A 21,240-nucleotide genomic window follows, 5' to 3' on the forward strand; every position below is an offset into this window, starting at 1 on the left:
GCGTGTGATTGGATCGTGGCCTTTTTCTTCTAGAGTAGATTAGCTGTCAATCTGATGTTTGTGGAGATACTACAAGAGATGGTTTAGAATTACGAACCGCTAGGATTTGTGAAGTTTAATAGGGATGTTATAGCATGACTTATTACAAAATTAAATTAAAAAGTGCTCTCCTGAGCAGGCTCATAGGGGTCGGTACGTATACATGTCCAGCAAAACTTTGTTTCATCAATTAATGTGGAGAATTAAGCAGAACGCGTCACTCGAATTCAAGAGACATCACGAGGGTGAACGTACAACCATCAACCGTCTTAAATCCATATACGAGGGCAGGAAAGAGTCACCTCAAACCAGTGGCGAATCTACACAGAAAATGGAGGGTAGGCTGGACTGCCTATGTCATATGAATATATGTTGTTTTGAACTGACAAACGACTGGATTGGGCCTTTAAACTGGTAGTAGAAGCCCCCTAGTAGATTCGCCGCTGCCTCAAACCAAACAAATCCAGAGTTTTTCGTTGGAAACAAATACAGCCGTCGGATAGGGATCCGAGGGCCGAGGGGCGCTGCCGGCGCCGCCACCTCGTTCCGTCCGTTCCCACCGCTCCGCGCCGCAACCAACCTCGTCTCCTCCGTCGCTCTCGCTTTCCATCCTCATCTATCTACTACGACTACGAGGCCGCCAGCACGTGCCACCTCCCTCCCGTGGCCGTGGGTGACACTGACACTCCATTGTCCCAGTCCGGTCCGGAGAGGCCGCCCGTTCGTCGGCGCGCGCGAGATGCTCCTCGCCTCCTCCGGCCAAATGGCGGCGCTCCGCCCGCCGCGCCTCCTCCTCCTCCCGCCCCGCCCGGCCGCGCTGCCGCTCCGGCGCCGTCCCAGCATGGGCGCCTCCTCGGCGAGGCGGCGTGGCGGCGCTGGCCGCGTCTGCGTGCCCCGGTGCACGGGCGCCACCACCCCTCCGCAAACCTCCGCCGGCGGCTCCGCGGTTAGTCCCCCCTGTCCGTCGCTCCAGCCCCTAAATTTCTACTGATTTCTAGAGCAAGCAGGTAGATTTAAAGCGGCCTCGAAATTGTCAGGACAGGCATCTCCCTTTTCCAGAGAAAGCAATAATAACAAGCTCGTTAAGCTTTTGGGGCCGATTTGCCTCTGCCAAAAGAGGAATATATTTTTTCTCAGAAAAAGGGGTAGAATTTCTCTGGAACAAGAGACAAGTATAATTAATTCAGCCTGAAAAACTAGGGGAGGCAAAAGGGTAGCTTTCACCGGGTGCCAGTCATCGTGAGTCTCAGTGTTGTGAAGCAAGAAGATAAGCATGATTTGCATCAGGAGTAGAGAGTTTGGACTCCATGTGTGAAAACAAAGGGGTGGAAAAGGGTAGCTTTTACCTGGTGTCAATCGCCGTCAAGTCGGTGCAACAGAGCGCCGCAACAGAGTCAGACAAGTCATGATCCATGGCCATTAACGGGGCGTATCTGAGCTGCGGTAGTCGAAAATAACACTGGTTCTCCGTACCTCTGCCGGAGTATGCCTTTTATTGCGTGCATCGAATCACAAATGAATTCCATGGCTGGACATGGTCAGGTTTTAACTGTCTGCGTGATGAGTCTTTCAGTGTTGTGAATGCAGGCGAATAATAGTTATAGTTTTACAAAGTAGGCATGTTTTGCATCAGGCGTACAGAGTTTGGGCTCCACATGTGAATTTTTTGCCTGAAACTTCCACGAATCGACATTGCAGGTACAAGTCCCAGCTCGCAGAAAGTGCTCGCCGTTGCTTGATAGTGCTCTATTGCCTGGTGGAAGTGAATTGGCTGTGCATGAATGGAAGGCCGTCCCAGATATTTGGAGGACAGCAGCAGAAAAATACGCTGACCGTGTAGCTCTGAGAGATCCTTATCATGATCCTCCCTCTGAATTGACTTATAAGCAGGTACTTGTTGAACTACCATAACCTTCTCTTCATGCCTGATTATCTACGACATTTTCTCTTGAAATAGACATAGTTAGGCTTACATTTTCTTTTGTTACTGAAAACTACTTAAAAGCTTGTGCAGTGGACTGCAACTTACATATAAACCTCAATACTGTTTCAAATAAATAAATTGAACCCTTTGTGATTGATTAGAGCTAGGAACTATATATTTAGTTCCAATCCATTGTACAGTTGGCAATCCTTGTTTTTTAAATATATTTTATTTGACGTACGTTCTTTATTCAGCTTGAACAACAAATATTGGATTTCTCTCATGGTCTGCGGGTTGTTGGTGGCGCTCCAGACGAAAAGATAGCCCTTTTTGCTGACAACTCATGTCGGTGGCTAGTAGCAGATCAAGGTAATTTGCCTTTTTTTGTTGGTTTCAAGATGTTTGACATGTAGTATGCTGAAGAAGTGAAGAGCACAAATCACCAGAAACTAAGCTTGCAGTTTCTGCACGAGTCCCACTGTTACTTTCCTAGCATAGAGAAAATTATGGAAGCAACCAAATAATAACGGCTTTGCTATGCATTAGGCTGTTAAAAGAAAAGATACTGAACTACAAATGTCAGCTTTTTTTCTTAACTGAATAAATGTCAGCTTGTTGAATGATGTGCTTACCATTTGTTGTGTTAGCTATCTAGGGGAGTTCATGTAACTGTCTTCAAATGGATGACCATATATGTTCATCAGTAATCATGCCACTGACACATGCAATCCAGGAATCATGGCTACTGGTGCGATCAATGTTGTTAGAGGAACAAAATCTTCTGATGAAGAACTGTTCCAAATATACAGTCACTCAGAAAGGTATGTGTCAAGTCCTTTTGAAATGTGAATTGAAATTATTCTATTTTGCTTTTAATGATTGATTATGCAGTCTAGGAGCCGGTATAAATCTTAGTCACGCACAACATAAATGAAATTTCATTCACTTGTCCCTTTCTACCCTTTGAACTGTTGAGCCACAGGCCTGTCAGGATTTAGGACCTGGCTAATACAAGCCAATAAACCATTTTGATATGCCTATTTAAATGCTTCCTCTTATTTTGTTTGATGGAATGTTATAACTGGGAGAGGTGTGGACTGTTAAGGGGATATGGAATTTGAGGTGCAAGTTTGGCATGGTGTTGCCATCTATAGTTAAAGAAAAAACTGGATGGATTACCTTTCAGATCAGACTTCTCTTAGCTCGTGAAAAAAGTACTGTTGTGAGGAGTTAGTTGCAAATAGGAAAGTGAGAAGGGTTAAAATGTAAATGTAGTTTGTATATACTGAGACAAGGAGGAATGAATCGGGAGATAAGGCTCTTCCAGAAATCCCTAGCTTCCCCCCTTAGCTTCCTGACTAGAGAAGAGAAATCCACAAAATCCAACAACATGGTGTCAGAGCAGGTGCTGTAGCCGCCGCCGGCGACCAAGGGAATGGTGGCGCTCCTTGCTGTGGTCGAGGAGAGAAGAGGAGTGCTTCTGGTGGTGGACTGGAGCGAATAGAAGGAGCTGCGGCCAGGGTGTGAGGCGGTGCAGCGGGTTGGAGTTGAAGCTGGTGGCTGTGCGACCTGGGAGTGGTGCTCCTGCTTGTAGCCTTGTGCAGGCTGCTCGAAATCGGAAGCCTCGGCAAGGGTGTCGCCGGCAGAGAGAGCCAGCGCACGGATTGTGTTCGGTTGGAGGCGAGCAGAATTGTAGGTGTGGAAGCAGGCTGGAGGTGCCAAGCAGAGGTGTAGGAGAGTGTTCCCTGGAGGTGGTTGCGTGGTGTTGCTGGGAAAGATTTGTGTCCAGGAGGAGGCAGGAGCTGCTGTTGTGTTGCAACAGAGAAAGAAGCACCAAAGGTCACAAGTGTGCTTGGTCCTGAAGCAAGAGGATTTCTGGGCTGCTGAAGACCAGGTCAGAGCAGCACATCAAGGAGAGGTTTGCAACGATGGGTGACAAGGATGCCGCTCCATCGGGAGTCACGGCAGGGGAGCTTGCAGCGGTGTTGCAAGCCATGGATGATAAATACAGATTGTTGTTCGAGGCTATGAGCAAGCAAGGAGGGAGTTCAAAACCAGAAGCAGAGGTCAAGGAGGAGGTTCATCCATTGCAAATGCCCCTGGTGAAGTTAGATGGGTCTGAAACCTATGCAAGTTGGGCAGAGCACGCAGAGACAATTCTTGTCTCAAGAAGTCTAGAGGGCTATATACATGGGGCAATTGAAAAACCAGCTGACGAGAACTCCAAGGAAGGCCAGAAGTGGAAGATGACCAACGCATTGGTGAGAGCATGGCTGCTGAGTTCAGTCTCACCTCAAATTGCTAAGCAGGTGGAAAGGATTAAGGAGGCGTCAGAAATTTGGCGGCTACTGAAAGGTACATATTCTGGAGTCGGTAATGAGATGCTTGCTTGTAAAATTCAGAAGGAGCTGCAGGGGTTGAGTCAGGGTGACAAATCAGTTGTGGATTATGTGTCCGAATTGAAGAGATTGTGGAGTGAGATTGATTACTTTGATCCAATTGATATGGAGTGTGGTAAGTGTATTGAGAAATTTAACAAGTGGACGGAAAAGAGACGTGTGAGGGACTTCCTAAATGGACTTCATTCTAAGTATGAAAACAGGAGGGCTGCACTATATGGTAGCGGAAAGCTTCCTACACTGGAGCAGGCAATATCAGCTATCATTAGTGAGGAAACCAGATTGAAATTAGAGGCAGCCGGGTCAGTGATGCAAGGTATCATGCAGCGGCGATCAGCACTCTATGCAGTAGAGGGTGGAAATTATCAAAGGTTGGGATCAAATACAACTGAGAAGAAATGCTTCGAGTGCGGTCAGCCAGGACATTTGAAGTTTTCATGCCCTGAGTTAATGGGAGGCGGCAGAGGAAGAGGGCAGGACTGGCGTGGAAGAGGCCGTGGCCGTGGGCTTGAAGGACGAGGCTACCGTGGGCGAGGTACACGCCCTGCTGCTAAAGCAAACACGTCGGTGATCAATGAAAATACCACCCAAACTATGAGTGTTGAGATGACTGCTGAGGATTGGGAGAAGTGGTGCCAATTCAAGGGGCTTTCTCTAGGTGACAAGACAACTGTTGAAGCGCCTACCTCTGCTGCCTTAGCAAATTTTGGTGGTAACAACTCTCACACTGTGATAGATAAGTCCATTGATGCACCATGGTTATTAGATTCAGGTGCATCTAGACATATGGCTGGTTCCTACAGAAATTTTATTGACTATACTCCTGATTTAAATAAGAAAACCGTTAAATTAGCTGATGGCTCCTCCCAAACCATTATGGGATCAGGAACAATTATGTGTAGCACTGATATGTCTTTGTCATCTGTTTTGCATGTTCCCTCGTTCCCAATAAATCTGCTATCCATCAGTTGCATCACAAATGAACTTAATTGTGTTGCTATCTTCTTTCCATCATGGTGCTTGTTTCAGGAACTTGGGACTGGAAGAAGACTTGGGACGGGGATCATGCATGATGGACTGTATTATCTGGATAATAATATGCCACCTGTGGTTGCAGCTGTTGCGTCCCTTTCACCACTTGACGAATTCCTTCTTCACCACCGCAGGCTAGGACATATGTCTTTTGTCACCCTTGGTAGGCTTTATCCTGCTCTTTATAGTAAAGTTAACCAGGGGAGTCTAGTATGTGACGCTTGTCAATATGGTAAACAAACACGTAGCTCCTATACATCGTCTGATAATAGAAGTGACACGCCACTTCAAGTTATACATTCTGATGTGTGGGGTCCTAGTGGAGTTTCATCTTTAAATGGATATCGCTCGTTTGTTACCTTTATTGACTGTTGTACTAGAGTGACTTGGGTTTATGTGTTGAAGAACAAGAACGATGTGTTTGAATGCTTTGTTGATTTTCATAATATGATCAGAACGCAATATAATGCTTGTGTGAAAACATTTCGCACTGATAATGGCACAGAGTATGTGAACAAGGAATTTAATGAGTACTTATCCAGTTTTGGGATTATTCATCACACAACTTGTCCAGGTACTTCAGAGCAGAATGGTTTGGCAGAAAGGAAGAATAGACATCTTCTGGAAATCACTCGTTGCATAATGATATCTATGAATGTTCCTAAGTTTTTGTGGGGTGAAGCTGTAATGACAGCTGCTTACTTGATGAATAGAATGCCATCCAGGGTACTTGGTTATAAAACACCGTTAGAGTGTCTAACGGGTGAAACAAAATATGTGGTTCCACCTAAGGTCTTTGGGTGTGTTTGTTTTGTGAAGGATTACAGACCATCTGTTGGCAAGCTAGATCCAAAGGCGTTAAAGTGTGTATTTGTGGGGTACTCTGGTAAGCAGAAGGGATATAAATGTTGGTGTCCATCTGAAAGGAGAATGTTTGTGAGTATGGATGTGGTATTTAGGGAGCAGGAACCATTCTATGGTGAACCGACGGATTTAACTGATGTCTTCCCTGATTTGTTTGCTAATGAAAATTTAGATGCAGATTGTGAGACAGGGGGAGATAAGGAAGAGGAAGATGATGCAACATCAAGAAAGATGATAGTTGGGGTAATTCCAGTGGAAACAGAGCAAGAACGAAGACATGAGCAGCAGTATGATACATCAAGTGAAGCATTCCGGTGGCCAAAACCAAATGAGGAAAGGGGGATTCAGGTGTATACACGAAGACGTCGTATTGAGGAGGAAAGGACGCAAGTGTTGGAACCTGAGCCCGAGGCTTATGGGCAACATGGTGAGCAAGAGAAGGAGGCTGACCAACAAGATAATACTCAAGTTCAAACTAGTGATACTGGACCTTCCTTGGACAGTGGTAACATCTCTTCTCAATATGATGACCTTGATGTCCCAATAGCTTATAGAAAGCAACCACGAGCTAGTGCCAGAAAATTGCCCTCTAAATTGGATCCTTATAATGTCTCCAACTATGTCTCTTATGACATTGTTGGTCCTTCTTACAAGTCCTTTATTGCAGCGCTGGATTCTGCAGAACCCTTACCACGGGACTGGCAGGAGGCAAACTATGTCTCTTATGACATTGTTGGTCCTTCTTACAAGTCCTTTATTGCAGCGCTGGATTCTGCAGAACCCTTACCACGGGACGAGCTAGTGCCAGAAAATTGCCCTCTAAATTGGATCCTTATAATGTCTCCAACTATGTCTCTTATGACATTGTTGGTCCTTCTTACAAGTCCTTTATTGCAGCGCTGGATTCTGCAGAACCCTTACCACGGGACTGGCAGGAGGCAAAATTAAACCCAAAGTGGAGGGCAGCAATGCTTGAGGAGATGTCTGCTCTCGACAAGAATAATACATGGGTAATTACTCCACTTCCTTGTAACAAGAAAGTGGTAGGTTGCAAATGGGTGTTTACCATAAAACATACACCCGAAGGGAAAGTAGATAGATATAAGGCGAGACTTGTGGCGAAAGGTTATAGCCAGACATATGGAGTGGACTATGATGAAACCTTCGCCCCAGTTGCAAAGATGAACACCATCAGAGCTTTAATCTCGGTGGCAGCAAATAACAAGTGGAAGTTGTTTCAGCTAGATGTGAAGAATGCATTTCTTCATGGAGATTTGAAAGAAGAAGTTTATATGGAGATTCCACCAGGGTTCAGTGGGCCTGAGACAATGGGTAAAGTGTGTAGATTGAAGAAATCACTTTATGGACTTAAACAGTCACCAAGGGCTTGGTTTGGGAGATTTCGCAAGGAAGTCTGCACTTTGGGTTTTCGACAAAGCAATGCTGACCATACCCTTTTCTTTAAGCACCACGGAAATAAAACTGTCGTATTGGTCGTATATGTTGATGACATTGTGATCACAGGGAATGATGATGTGGAGATAAAGAACTTGAAGAAAATGTTGGCGAAATCATTTGAAGTCAAAGACCTTGGCTTCCTCCACTTCTTCCTGGCAATAGAAGTAGCTTATGGAGCTCAAGGTATCTATCTCTCTCAAAGGAAATATGTGCTTGATCTTCTCGCTGAAACTAGGATGCTTGAAAGTAAACCAGCTGCCACACCAATTGAACCAAACCTTCGTATTACAGCCAATTCAGGAGAACCTGTTGATAGGGGGAGATACCAGAGACTTGTGGGACGTTTAATTTATCTATCCCATACTAGACCAGACATTGCATATGCCGTGAGCCTGGTGAGTAGATATATGCATGATCCTCGATCAGGTCATCTAGATGCAGTAAATAGAATTCTGCGGTATCTCAAAGGTTGTCCTGGAAAAGGAATTCTCCTTTCCAACCATGGGCATCTAGAAGTTGAGGGATACACAGACGCTGATTGGGCTGGGTGCTTGGATGACAGGAGATCCACTTCAGGTTATTGCGTCTTCTTGGGAGGAAATTTAGTCAGTTGGAGGAGTAAGAAGCAAAGTGTTGTCGCCAGATCCACGGCAGAAGCAGAGCTGCGATCCATGGCTTCAGGGCTATGTGAGTTGTTATGGCTTCGATTATTATTAACTGAACTTCGGTTGTTTAAAGGAGGACCACTCAGGCTCCATTGTGATAATCAAGCCGCAATCAACATTGTCAACAATCCGGTTCAGCATGATAGAACAAAACATATCGAAATTGATAGACATTTTATTAAGGAGAAACTTGATGAGGGAGTACTTCAAGTAGGTTTTGTTAAAACTGGAGACCAACTTGCTGATGTATTAACAAAGGGCGTGAGTGTTGTATCCTTCTTTAAGTTGTGTGGCAAGATGGGGCTCTTAGACATTTTCACCCCATCTTGAGGGGGAGTGTTGTGAGGAGTTAGTTGCAAATAGGAAAGTGAGAAGGGTTAAAATGTAAATGTAGTTTGTATATACTGAGACAAGGAGGAATGAATCGGGAGATAAGGTTCTTCCAGAAATCCCTAGCTTCCCCCCTTAGCTTCCTGACTAGAGAAGAGAAATCCACAAAATCCAACAACAAGTACCAACATCTGCATTCTAATTTTGACATCTTGACATCTTTACTGGACCAAAATGTCCATAATATGCTATTATTATCATGCGCATGGCTGGCCACAAACTTAATCTCTCAAAGTATGCTTGCTTGGTTATTGCTTTGCATCTGGAATGTTTTACCTCAAACATAGCATGGCGTATATAGTACATTGACTCTAGAAATATGGATTGTTAGTTAATGTTATTATGATGAGTATCTTTATGCTTATGCTGTGTAATTTTTTATATGAATATCAGTTTTTTACTTTCATGTTATAATACGACTCTGTTGTTTTTTCCCCATCACAGTATTGCACTTGTTGTGGACAGTCCTCAATTCTTTAACCGGCTTGCAGAATCTTTCATTTCAAGGATTAATGCAAGATTCGTTGTGCTACTTTGGGGTGATAAATCATCCCTAAATAGTAAAGCTGTGATGGACATACCAGTTTATGACTACAATGATATCACTGAACTTGGACGAGAAAATCGCAATGCATTATGCTACTCAAGCGAGCTATCCGAGCAAGGTATCTTTGCATGATGTCATAATGTGATATGAATCACAAGAAATGTTTAGCTGAAGATATATGGAGTACGTTTCTTCCAATTTGTTGGTACTTCACTTTCTTCTGCATTTCTGACATTGAATGTCACATAAGTTGCTAATCATTTGCTTCATGTAAGATGTCTTACCATCCAATAAGCTAAGCATCCCAGTACCAGTAAACAATTGATAGATGTGCCTAGTCTTGTTAGTTTTGCAAGCTTGTTATTTAATGGTTGGCTCAGTCATTTAGTTATATCCAGAGCTCGGCACTCAAGTTCCTTGCAGCCAACACCAATTGGTTTCTTTCTTAATAGCTTTGGTATCTGTTGTTTTAAAGAGGAGCACTTAATTTTTGTTTCTTTACAGAATATGACGTCACTAGGAAACTCTACGATTTTTTATTTCTTTAGAAAAAACTTCTTCTATTTCTGTACTTCCAAGCAGTCAACTTGCATCCAATAATATGGTTCTTCTTCTTCCAACCATGTCCTAGTTTATTACAACTTTTTCTTCCTTCAGGTCAGCAAGGTGTCTTCGAAGCTATTGGTCCAGAAGACGTTGCGACCCTAATATATACTAGTGGAACAGGTGGCACGCCAAAAGGCGTGATGCTTACACACCGAAATCTCTTGCATCAGGTTAAACATGCAGCAATGATGAAATTTTGTCAATGAACTTTTAGTAATACTATGATGTCTGCAATAAGCCAATAACTTCTACTTTGTTTTTCCTTGATGTAATATCCTATTATATGAACATGGGTACTTGTGCTGATCATGTTTTTCTGGATTTTCTAGAAGTATCCCAAGTCTGAAGCACCTTGATTTTTTTGAACTGGATTGCTAAGTTTTTTTAATGTATTCCTCTTGTATCCACATTAATCTTTACGCTATTTATGTTCTTCAGATAAATAACTTATGGGAGATTGTTCCAGCAGTACCTGGTGATAGGTTCCTAAGCATGCTTCCACCCTGGCATGCATACGAGCGTTCTACTGAGTACTTCATCTTCACTCATGGAATTCAACAAGTTTACACTACTGTGAAGCACCTGAAGGTATGATTTTGGTGTTTTCCATCATAAAATACTTCATTTTAGTTGGCAAGAGGCCTAGTGATGTCATTAAGAAGTTATTGCGACGTAGTAGTATTCATGTGCTCATGGGTTATGCTTGGATAGATTTAGCAGCCTACTGAAAGCTGCAAACTTAGTGATGGACATTGCATTAACATGTGCAGTCTGCAGAACTCTAGACCTGCTAATTTTCATGCGAACTCAGTATCACGATGCACTCCACAGGGTTTCTGTGTAGCGTGCAGTACTCTTCTTGTTCTACTTTTATTGTCTGACTGTTGTACAAGATGCTGAAATTGCTTATTCATGTTAACATCTTTATGTTCTTTTATAGGCAGATTTGCAGCAGCACCAACCTCATTATATTATCTCTGTACCACTGGTCTATGAAACTCTGTACAGGTTAGTTTCTATGACTATGATGTTAAATTGTGTATGCAAACTGTGACGTGTTCTACAGGCAGTGGTATTGCATAGTAGAATTTCTTCAGTTCTCTAGTGCCCTCAATGGGGCTCAACATATTCGCCTTTTGTTTGCTATCAACATCTATCTTTAATTATATCCTTTTTTTGGCTTGTTTGGGTTATCATATTTTTTATCCATGAAATCAATATTTCTTGTGGATCAGTAGTGATTAGCAACAGTATGTAAAAATCTTTGATCCATTATGTAATGTTTCCTCACTTTTTACAGTTCGATTCAGAGACAGATATCTGCTAGTTCTCCTGCTCGGGAAACTGTTGCCCTTGCACTTATCAAGATAAGTTTGCTATTTATGGAGGCAAAGAAGATATATGAGGTATGAATCCTGAGTTAGCATGAGTCACCTCATTCTCTTAGCTTTGGTGACTGGAGGTTCTCTATAAATTAATGTCCCATTGGATTCTGCGTGTAGCTGAGTCAATTTTCTCTTTCTGTCTTCTTTTTCCATTATTCTGGAAAGGGAACAGTCTTATCAAACAGTCCTGTCAAGCCATCATTCATTTTCTACATGTTCAATTATCTACGGGCAAGAATCGTCGCTGCTCTTTTGTGGCCTTTGCATAATCTGGCAAAGATGTTAGTCTACAAGAAAATCCATTCTTCCATCGGAATTTCGAAGGTACATTTATTTTGCCTGCATGCCTATTTCTGTGCTACCTTGATAATCTTTGTGTAATTTTGAGTGTGAGCTCACTAAATTTTTGCATACTTACTAATTCTACGGTTTCTGTGATAATTTGCAGGCTGGTATTAGTGGTGGCGGAAGTCTTCCGATGCATGTTGACAAGTTTTTTGAGGTAGAGGATTGGCAATAAATAAACTTCTTGTATTAACATCCTTTCACCGATATTGTTCTCTTCCAGGCTATTGGTATCAAAGTGCAAAATGGCTATGGTCTAACAGAGACTTCCCCTGTTGTAGCTGCTAGACGGCCATTCTGTAATGTAAGAGGTTCCACAGGACTTGTTTCTATATATTATATGCATTTATTGTCTGATCTTTTTGTATGTTGCATAATAAACTGTTGGTTTTATATTTAATAAGAAATGTTATAAATTGTTTTACTCATTGGGCAAAGCAACAGATAACAAGATCATATAGTGAGTTAAATCTTGCATAATTTGGTACCAACTCCTTAAAGAAAAAAGGGCAAAAAAAGAGGAACAACGTTATTGGTATTCTTCAGATAACACATTCTTGCTCCCAAAAAAGATATAAACTCAGATCTTGCCAGTGAAATGCATAAAATATTCTTGCAATATTTGTCCTTTTATAAAGGAACGTATCTTCATGCTGGATATTTAGTTTCTGAGGACAACAGAAGACGACAATTTTGGTGCCTATATTTTGTGCTTATCTTTTGCTTCTTGGCTTCCTGAAAATTTTTGTGTGTAATTTGAAGTCATTGCCAACTTGTAACATTTGGGTAGTATCATCAAAATAATCTCCACATTTCTCAGTAGACATCTGTGTGTGTTTTGCCTCCCATTTGTGCTCTTATACTAACATAAGCAGTTGATGTAACAAGGTTCTTGGCACAGTTGGCCACCCAATAAAGCATACAGAAATCAAGATCGTGGACATAGAGACCGGTGAGGTGCTCCCAGATGGTTCAAAGGGGATTGTGAAGATTAAAGGACTTCCAGTAATGAAGGGATACTATAAGGTTCTATCTATTCACTTTACCAATACGAATGAACTGTCAAATATAAAAGAAACCGGCCTTTTGTAAACATATTACTTGGAGATAAATATATTTACCTTGATGTCCGACACTTAGCTAAATCTCACAATCCATTTTAAGATACCATGCTCTGAACTTATGAATTTAAGTCTTCCTCTTGCATAGAAGGTTCTTATTTATCTCCTAAAACTTTGGTTGTCACAGAATCCATCTGCTACAAATAAAGCTTTGGATCTAGAAGGTTGGTTCAACACTGGAGATATAGGTTGGATTGCACCTCACCATGCCACAGGTCCTAGTCGAAAGTGTGGAGGGATGCTTGTTCTTGAAGGGCGTGCAAAGGATACAATAGTTCTCACTACAGGTATGTATTATGTAAGATCTATTTACTGTTATCTCTGTAGGTTGATTATGACATTCCACTTCTTTCTATACTGATGTTGTACTCTGGAAATCAATTCATTCGTAGGTAACTGGATATCATGTGACTCTAGTTATATTTGACAGCACTTGAATGTTTACTAGATCTGATTGTGCTTGAATGTTCCAATTTTCAGGAGAAAATGTTGAACCTGCTGAGCTTGAAGAAGCAGCAAGCAGAAGTAGCTTGATTGATCAGATAATGGTTATTGGCCAGGTAGGGCAAGAAGCATAACCACGCAATTGCTAGATAAATCATATGTGTTATATTATGATCATTACTATGGCCAATTGATGCTCCTTGATGTGGCCTGTGGGAAAATAGAATTTCTCAAGTGACAGGGAAAATGTTTTTTGGAACCGCCAGACCGTTATTTGAAACCATGTGCTGAGTTTTTGTTCATGAAAACATTTATCATAATATGATTAGATTTAGATATTGCAGTGATGAAATAGATCATCAGTACCACTGGTGAAGTCATGAACTTTGTTATTTGTTCTTTACATAGGATCGGCGGCGCCTTGGTGCTATTATTGTTCCCAATAATGATGAAGTCGTAGCAGCAGCAAAAAGAAAGTACAGCCTTGATGGGAATAACGGACTAGCCAAAGATACGGTCATGAGCTTGCTATATGCTGAGCTGAAAACTTGGTAAGAGTTAAGCGCCTTGCTATTTGATTTGTTCAGATAATCCTATCTTCCTTGATAATTCATTGGCTATCATAATGGAGAACTTTTAGCTAATCTGGAGATGTTCCCAAACCGTGGTAGAATTAAATCGTTCACTGTATTTTAGGATTTTAAATTTTGTCATTGTGAACTGAGTCTCGTCGGTCAAATATCACAAGACTTGAATTAGTTTGTTAATTAATGTCAGGATGGCTGGTTGCTCATTCCAGATTGGCCCTATTCTTGTTGTCGACGAACCGTTTACGGTAAGATTTTCTAGAACAGCACACTAGGAGTTTTCACAGGCTAATTATTGTGTAGCTATGTTGCTTACAAGCTTGGCATGGTTTTCTTATTCAGATTGATAATGGTTTGATGACACCAACCATGAAAATAAGAAGGGACAAAGTGGCGGCCAAGTATCAGAGTGAGATTGAAGCCTTGTACAATTGAGATGTTTGTTTTAAAAAAAAAGTGAGATGTGGACCCAGGGCAGCGCAAACAAGGCGATCACTCCGGGCTGTGCTCTGTTTGATGCGAATATGTCAAATAGGTGTGAAATAAAAGAAGCAGAAGCAAGGCAATTGCAGAGGCCATAATAAGTTGAAAAAACGTGTATTTTTTCGATAATGTGAAGAAAAAAAGTGTATACATTTAACAGAGCTTGGTAGTATCACTCAAAACCCAAATCTATGACTTGCCACAGGAAAAAAATCAATCTTCTAATTACATCAATCATAGCTACGTACATTGCTACTGTATTCAAGTAAAATGCTGGCTGGTTTGTGCTCGGCATGGTGGGATCACGCCTCAGAAGGGGGACACGAGCCGGCACCACAGAGCGATGACCGCCGCCGTGGCGACCGCCCTGGCCACAGCCCCGCAGCCACCATCACCATCGTCCACGGTGACTGCCACTGCCTGCTTCTTGTCCTCGGCCTTGACCTCTCCGTTGTCCATGGTGGCCGCCTGCTCGCTGACCTCAGCCTCGACGACGGCACATTTCTTCTTCTTCTTGGTCTTCTTGCCACGTTTCGCCGGCTTGGCGCCACCATCACCTGAACCTGAACATACGCTCCGGTCGACGTTGTCGGCCAGCGCTGTCTTCTCCTCTTCCTCGGCGGCAGCTTTCTTGTGCTTCCGGCCGTGGGCGGAACCGTGGCCAGGGTCGTCGTCGCCAAGGACAGCCCACATGTTGGCGCCGCCAGCCACGACGCCTTCCACCGCTGCCGCCTTGCGTGCCCGCCGGCGCTGGGCCACCGTCCCACCTTTGGCGACCACGGCAACGAACTCTCCTTCCTCTTCCACTTTACCCATCTCTTCGTACTCCCATTCTATGCCGACAACTTCTTCCTCCTCCTCCTCGCTTGGCGGGGCTGCCGGCGTCTCCTTTGCCTCGCCGCCACCGGGCTGGTGTTCTGGGAGGAGTCCAGGCATCGCCGGAACAGCTGGTGGCGCCTCCAGCGGCATCTGCTTTCCATAGATGGCGGCCATAGCGATCCGTGTAAAACGCTCCATCATGTCGTCCATGGCGCCCGCCGGCTGGCCGCCCCCGGCCGCGCCTCTCTTCGTGGCCTTCTTCGTGCCCTTCTTGGCGCCACGTTTCGTCGCGGGCTTGGCAGCGGCGCTCTAAGCCCGCGGCGGCGGCGCCACCTCCTCCGCCTTGGCAGCGGCTTCCTTGACGAGCTTCCGGCCGTGGAGGACGGCGTCGTCGGCGCTGTGGCCGGGGTCGTTGTTGCGCAGCACGGCCCACATGTTGGCGGCGGCGATCTCTATGCCTCCTCCCGCTCCGGCCATCTCGATCGTGTCAGGTGGCTCAAGTCTAAGCTACCGTCGTTGTGATTGCGGGAGAACCATGTGCCGATCACGTACGATGCGGTCGTATATAAAGGACGGGAGCGGAGCGAGGGACAGTCCGATTCGGTTTGGAGCAGTTCGTGGTGCTCACTGCTCGTCCCGGACTCGGACACGCACCTAGTTTTTTTTCTTTTTTATTGGATGAAACCGATGTCGTGCTGGAGAATTGCATGTAGAGTATATAATGTTAAAACAAATATGGGAAAAAGAAATAGTACAATGCAATACACGGCCACAAAACAGAGGAGAAAAAAAATACAACCAGCCACACGACCCCAGAAAAGGCAAAAAGAAAAAAAAAACCTACCCGACAGAAAACCAAAGCATAACAAACTCGCTAATGCAACAAGGTCCATGTTTGGATACTCTAACTCAGTTAGGATTAGAGTTAGATTTCAACCCTGAACTAACTCTAATCAAAATGTGTTTGGATGGCAGGGTTAGATGGAGCGCGGATACGGCGAGGCGCCTTCACGGGCGGTGTGAGAGAGAGGGAGGAAGACGACGAGAAGCTTCGAGTAAGTGGGAAGGAATCTACTGCGGGAAGAACGAGGGAAAAATGTGTTTTTTTAGTGGTCCCGAAAAACTAACCCAAATAAGCACCTCTTGGGTGGATTAGTTTTTTTGAGATGGGTTAGATGCATCTAGCCCAAACTAACCCTCCTGTTTGGATATTTTTGGATTAGTCAAGTCCAAACTAACCCAAACTAACTCTAACCCAAGAATCCAAATAGGGCTAAGAAGTGACCCTGGTATTGATTTTTCTTAGAGAAAAAGGCGGGAGATAGGCGCCGGTCGACCGGCCCAAATTTTGGCAGGTCACCGGGCAGCCCTTTGATCCCTCCACGTCAATTTGATTGGTTTCATTCCCCTCACATGCCTCCCTCTCAGAAAAAGATAGTGGCCACCCTCTCTCTCTCTCAGCGCGAATTCCTGCTCTCGCTGTGTTGTCTTGCCCCTGACACAATCTCACTGCAGCCACTCGCCACCGTCAAACGCAACAAAAAAACCATTGACTGTGCATCCATGGGCAGTAGCAAAAAAAAACAGACATTAGATGTATAAAAATGTGAACACCGTAGTAGCAAAATCGATAATGGTTGCAGCAAAAACACATAGTCGTGGGTCTTGGCGTGTCATGAAAAAGGATGTAATAGCTGACGACGTTGATAGTAGCAAAACTCAAAATGATGGTAGCAAAAAATGGTATAATGGTTCCACCAAACAAAAGACATGGTAGCAAAAAATTTGGTTGGTTCCTGCAAAAACCAAACAAGGTGGTAGCAAAAATTGGTGCACTACTTGTACCAAAACAAAAACATGGTAGCAAAAGATTGGGTTGGTTCTAGCAAAAACATGAACATGGTAGAAAAAAAGGCTGGTTCCAGCAAAAAAAGGCGATTGTAGCAAAATTTGGGGTTGAAAAAAGACCCTAGTCGGATCTCCAGCACTTGTCACCGTGGTTACAAATGCCCTGAACACCGGCCACCACGGATCTCCAACACTTGTCGCCGTCGTCTCCGGCAACGATGGATACTAATTGCAGCACTTATCACCGTCATCTCCAATCTTGTGTCCGCCATCCTAGCACCGCTTAGTTGTCAGTCCCAGCACCAGGTGGCGCCGTCGGGTGCAGCTCAACCCACCATCGGTTGCAGCACCACAACCTACAGGGTTGAAGATTGCAACGGTCTTAGGAAACTTCTCGTAAGGTTTTTTTTCCTTTTCCTTTTTCTTCTCCATTTTTTCGGGCTGGGTTTCGTCCCAATTTTTTGGTTTTTCTATTTCTTCTACTTTGTATATATATATATTCCTTTTACTCAAATTGAGAAACAAAAAAAATTCAAACTCATGAACTGTCTCTAATCTGCAAATGTTTTATTCAAATTCATGAACTTCTTTGAAAATCACAAACATTTATTTTTCAAATTTTATAAACTTCTATTCAAACAATTGAACTTATTTCAAATGCAGAAACATTTTTAAACCCACAAGTTTTTTTCAAACCCATTTTTTTAAAAAAGTCAATGGCCAACCAATCAATGGTTGACCGGTCAACCAAGTGAGCGGAGGGGAACAACGGAACGAAACCCACAAGGCGGTTAGAAGGATAGGCAAAACGAGTTGCTCTTGGTGGTGCTTTTGGTAACATCTTATTTAACTCCTGCTGAAAATAAGAGGAAAGAAATCCTATAAGGGCCCAAGGCACAGCGTTTTTGCGTTGCGCCCAAATTCTCAAATCACTAATTAAGGAGTACTCGTTGCAAAGAGCACTCCACTTTCCCAGGTGAGAACTTCTTCCCCTCTAGCTAGGGTTTTTTGCGCTCGGCGGCGACTCCATCGCCATTGTTGAGATCTACCTTGTTCCCTCCCGTCGACCAATCACCGAGACGAGGCGGGGTCTTCTGATCCTTGTCCTCTCTTGGTACGGCGACTCGGAGTAGGGCATCACCACAATTTCAACAGTCCGGCGTTCTGCAGCGATCGGGCTAGGGTTTGGCTTATGGCGACGAAGATGGGCTCGGGATCGGCGACAGCTGATGCCTCTTCATCCGCGTCGGAGGTAGAGAGGATGATGGCGGAGCTGGGCCTCTGTGAAGATGACATGGACGATGTGGAAGTAGATGAGGGTGCTATTCCCCAAGATGCAGTTAGATGGATGGCGGTAGCTAGGGTTCATATCGATAAACCCTATAGCCAGAGTTGGTTCTTCAGAAACATGCGAGCAGCTTGGGATCTGGCTCAGGTGGTGAACTTCAAGCCATTGGAGGAGAATCTCTATACGCTGCAATTCCATTGCCTCGGCGACTGGGAAAGAGTCATGGAAGAGGGTCCATGGAATTTTCGGGGACATGCTGTGATCATCACCCCGTATGATGGTGTGACCCAACCATCTCAAGTAAAACTTGATACCCTGGATATCTGGATCCAAATACATGACGTCCCTAGTCTGTATGCACACCTGGTGCCGACACTGGCGGCCAAGGTAGGAGAGGTTCTTTTTGCAGAAACATCGTCGCATGACTTTACTGGCAATTTTTATCGTGTTTGGGTGAAGATCAACGTGCACAGGCCCCTGAAGAATGCTGTGTCGCTTGTGAGGGAGTCAAAGAGGCAGATATACAGGGTAAAGTACGAGCGCCTGCCGGATTGGTGTGCAGTTTGTGGTCATCTAGGCCATACGTTCAAGGAACACGGCAATGGAATCCACCCCCTCAAGCACTGGTATTTAGGGATCTTCGAGCCTCGTGGATCATGAGGCGAGCTACATGCCCTGGAGGAGAACGGGGTCGCCGTGGTGGTCGGTGTGGAGGCCGAGGAAGAGGGAATAGAGGGACACCAAGAAGCGATAGTGCAGATTTTGGGAGGAACGGTGATCGCGAGCAAGTTGTGCAACCAAGCATGGAGGATATGGCTGTTGACGATCCTAGCAGAAAGCGGATGGACAGGGAGGTTTCAGGGAAGAATGCTATGGTGCCAGGGAAGCAACAAGGGGAACCAAGTGCCTCGGATCTAGCCATTGTCCCGGTGGGTGGGGTGGTCAGCCCGCTCCCGACCAGAGAGCCGAAGCGCTCAAAGACAGAAGGAGAAGAAAGAGATAGCTCAAGTATCCCGGTGAAGAATTTGGCGGGCTCCTTCGAGGAGCGCCGCCGGGCCCAATGAGTACATTCTGTTGGAACTGCCGCGGTGTGGGCAACGCCACGACAGTCCAAGAACTTCGCGACTTCGCAAGGAAGTTTGCCCCTACCCTGTTATGTATCGTTGAAACTCAGATAGAAGGATCTAGGGTAGAAAGTTTAGCTGCTACATTGGGATATGATAATGCATATGCAGTTGATAGTGAGGGTAGGAGTGGTGGAATCGGATTATTTTGGAACAATGAAATACAGATTGACATTTTGGGTTACTCTCGTTACCATCTGGATGTTTCTGTAAAGGAAGAAAATTAGGATGCATGGAGACTGACGTGTGTCTATGGCGAGGCTCAAACTCATCTGAGATACCGGACATGGGAAGTTCTGAAAAATATTAGCACATCTAGCTCCCTTCCATGGCTGTGTATAGGGGATTTCAACGAGGTTTTACATTCAAACGAACACGATGGAATTGGGATGAGAAGTAATGCTCAAATACAAGCCTTCAGAGACACAGTGGATATGTGCATGTTACTTGATATTGGCTACAAGGGAAGACAATGGACTTTTGAAAAGAGGGTAGTTGGAGGGACTTATACCAAAGGCAGACTAGATCGGGCGCTAGCAAACGCACCATGGATGGCCCGTTTTGCTGCGGCTTCTATTCAACATCTTACGGCGGCGACGTCAGATCATAGCCCCCTTCTACTCGACCTAGGGCGGGGCCAAATCAATGAGTACATTTTGACATTACTGACAGTCAGGGTTGTTACATGATTGATAACTCGAACTCCAGATTAGCTAAACTGCTTGAAGTTTCAAGGGCCAACAAGCTACTTAAACATGGTTTGATAAACAGTTCATTGGCAAGTTGCCCTGAGTAGTTGTTGTCTGGCGGCACAAGTCGATCTGTTTGGGAGGGCCGGGATTTCTTGGGCTGTACTGAAATGTAATATTTATTAAGAAACATTGATTCATCCGTTTGCTATTAAAAAAGCACCATTATAAAATTTGGGCATCCGAGGATTTCACTAATTCTTATTTGAAGAACACCGCACAGTTTAAATAGTTATTCTCTAGAATTAATGAAGCCCAAATTATCACACTAAAACAGTTCTATTAATACCACACTTGTTCAAAGGGGAAAGTATAATACTTAAATAGATCAAACACATTTTTTCAAAGGGGGGATTAATAATTGAGTGGACAAAGTCCATGAGCTGTGAGACGAGAAAGGAGATAACTATTAAAACAAGTTAGCCTAACCAACAATTTAAAATATTTACGGGAAGGACACACGGAGGAAATCAGAACTTTAGAAAATAGGGCAAGAAGTTCATTCAAAGGGTAAAGTAATACTTGAATAGACAACGCATTTTATCAAAGGAGGGAATAATAATTAATTGTGTGGACAAAGTCCATGAGCTGTGAACGAGAAAGCAAATAACTATTAAAACAACAAGACGGACACGCGAAGGAAATCAGAACTTCAGAAAAAAGGGCAACAAGTTCATTCAAACATACTAAGCAACAGGACAAAATAGAAATACAGTGACTGAACTAATTTCATGTGTAATTCCTGAGAATAATGTTAGCATACCAGGAAGAGATAAATGAGCAGAATTCTGGAGAGAACTGATCTGCAGGTGCAGAAGGTGGTGGTTGGTCAACAATTGCTTCCAATATTTCATAGAAGCTTAACCAACCTTCATTAGTAGAAAACAGGGCTTTGATCCAGGGCAGTTTTCACATTAGTCCCGGTTCAGTCAAGAACCGGGACTAATGTGAGCATTTATCCCGGTTCGTGCGGCTAAGGCATTAGTCCCGGTTCACCTGGGTCCTTTAGTCCCGGTTCGTGTCACGAACCGGGACTAAAGGGTGCGATACCCATTAGTACCGGTTGGTGGCACCAACCGGGACTAAAGGTTAGACCTTTAGTACCGGTTGGTGCCACCAACCG

The 21,240-nt window shown here is 44.1% G+C and overlaps 1 protein-coding gene across 1 annotated transcript; it reads left to right on the top strand.

Moving 5' to 3' along the window:
- The first annotated feature begins 678 nt into the window (after positions 1-678).
- LOC119287426 (probable acyl-activating enzyme 16, chloroplastic) lies at positions 679-14,517 on the top strand. Its single transcript, XM_037566967.1, has 18 exons — positions 679-985; positions 1,738-1,929; positions 2,218-2,332; positions 2,697-2,784; positions 9,216-9,436; positions 9,976-10,094; positions 10,363-10,512; positions 10,865-10,932; positions 11,225-11,330; positions 11,475-11,633; positions 11,758-11,811; positions 11,878-11,958; positions 12,543-12,680; positions 12,903-13,062; positions 13,256-13,335; positions 13,628-13,770; positions 13,997-14,054; positions 14,149-14,517. Exons 1-18 carry the CDS (start codon positions 779-781, stop codon positions 14,239-14,241), a joined length of 2,232 nt encoding a protein of 743 aa, XP_037422864.1. The 5' UTR covers positions 679-778; the 3' UTR covers positions 14,242-14,517.
- The last annotated feature ends 6,723 nt before the right edge of the window (positions 14,518-21,240 follow it).

The sequence above is a fragment of the Triticum dicoccoides genome, chromosome 4A (assembly GCF_002162155.2).
Source record: "Triticum dicoccoides isolate Atlit2015 ecotype Zavitan chromosome 4A, WEW_v2.0, whole genome shotgun sequence".
Lineage (NCBI taxonomy): Eukaryota > Viridiplantae > Streptophyta > Magnoliopsida > Poales > Poaceae > Triticum > Triticum dicoccoides.

What these genes read in the sequence shown, in the direction of transcription:
- LOC119287426 (XM_037566967.1), top strand. Translation starts at nt 779, where the DNA reads ATGCTCCTCGCCTCCTCCGGCCAAATGGCGGCGCTCCGCCCGCCGCGC. An exon ending in CTTCCATCGGAATTTCGAAG is followed by an intron (nt 11,634 to 11,757) that starts GTACATTTATTT and finishes GATAATTTGCAG; the next exon opens with GCTGGTATTAGTGGTGGCGG. An exon ending in TACAATAGTTCTCACTACAG is followed by an intron (nt 13,063 to 13,255) that starts GTATGTATTATG and finishes TCCAATTTTCAG; the next exon opens with GAGAAAATGTTGAACCTGCT.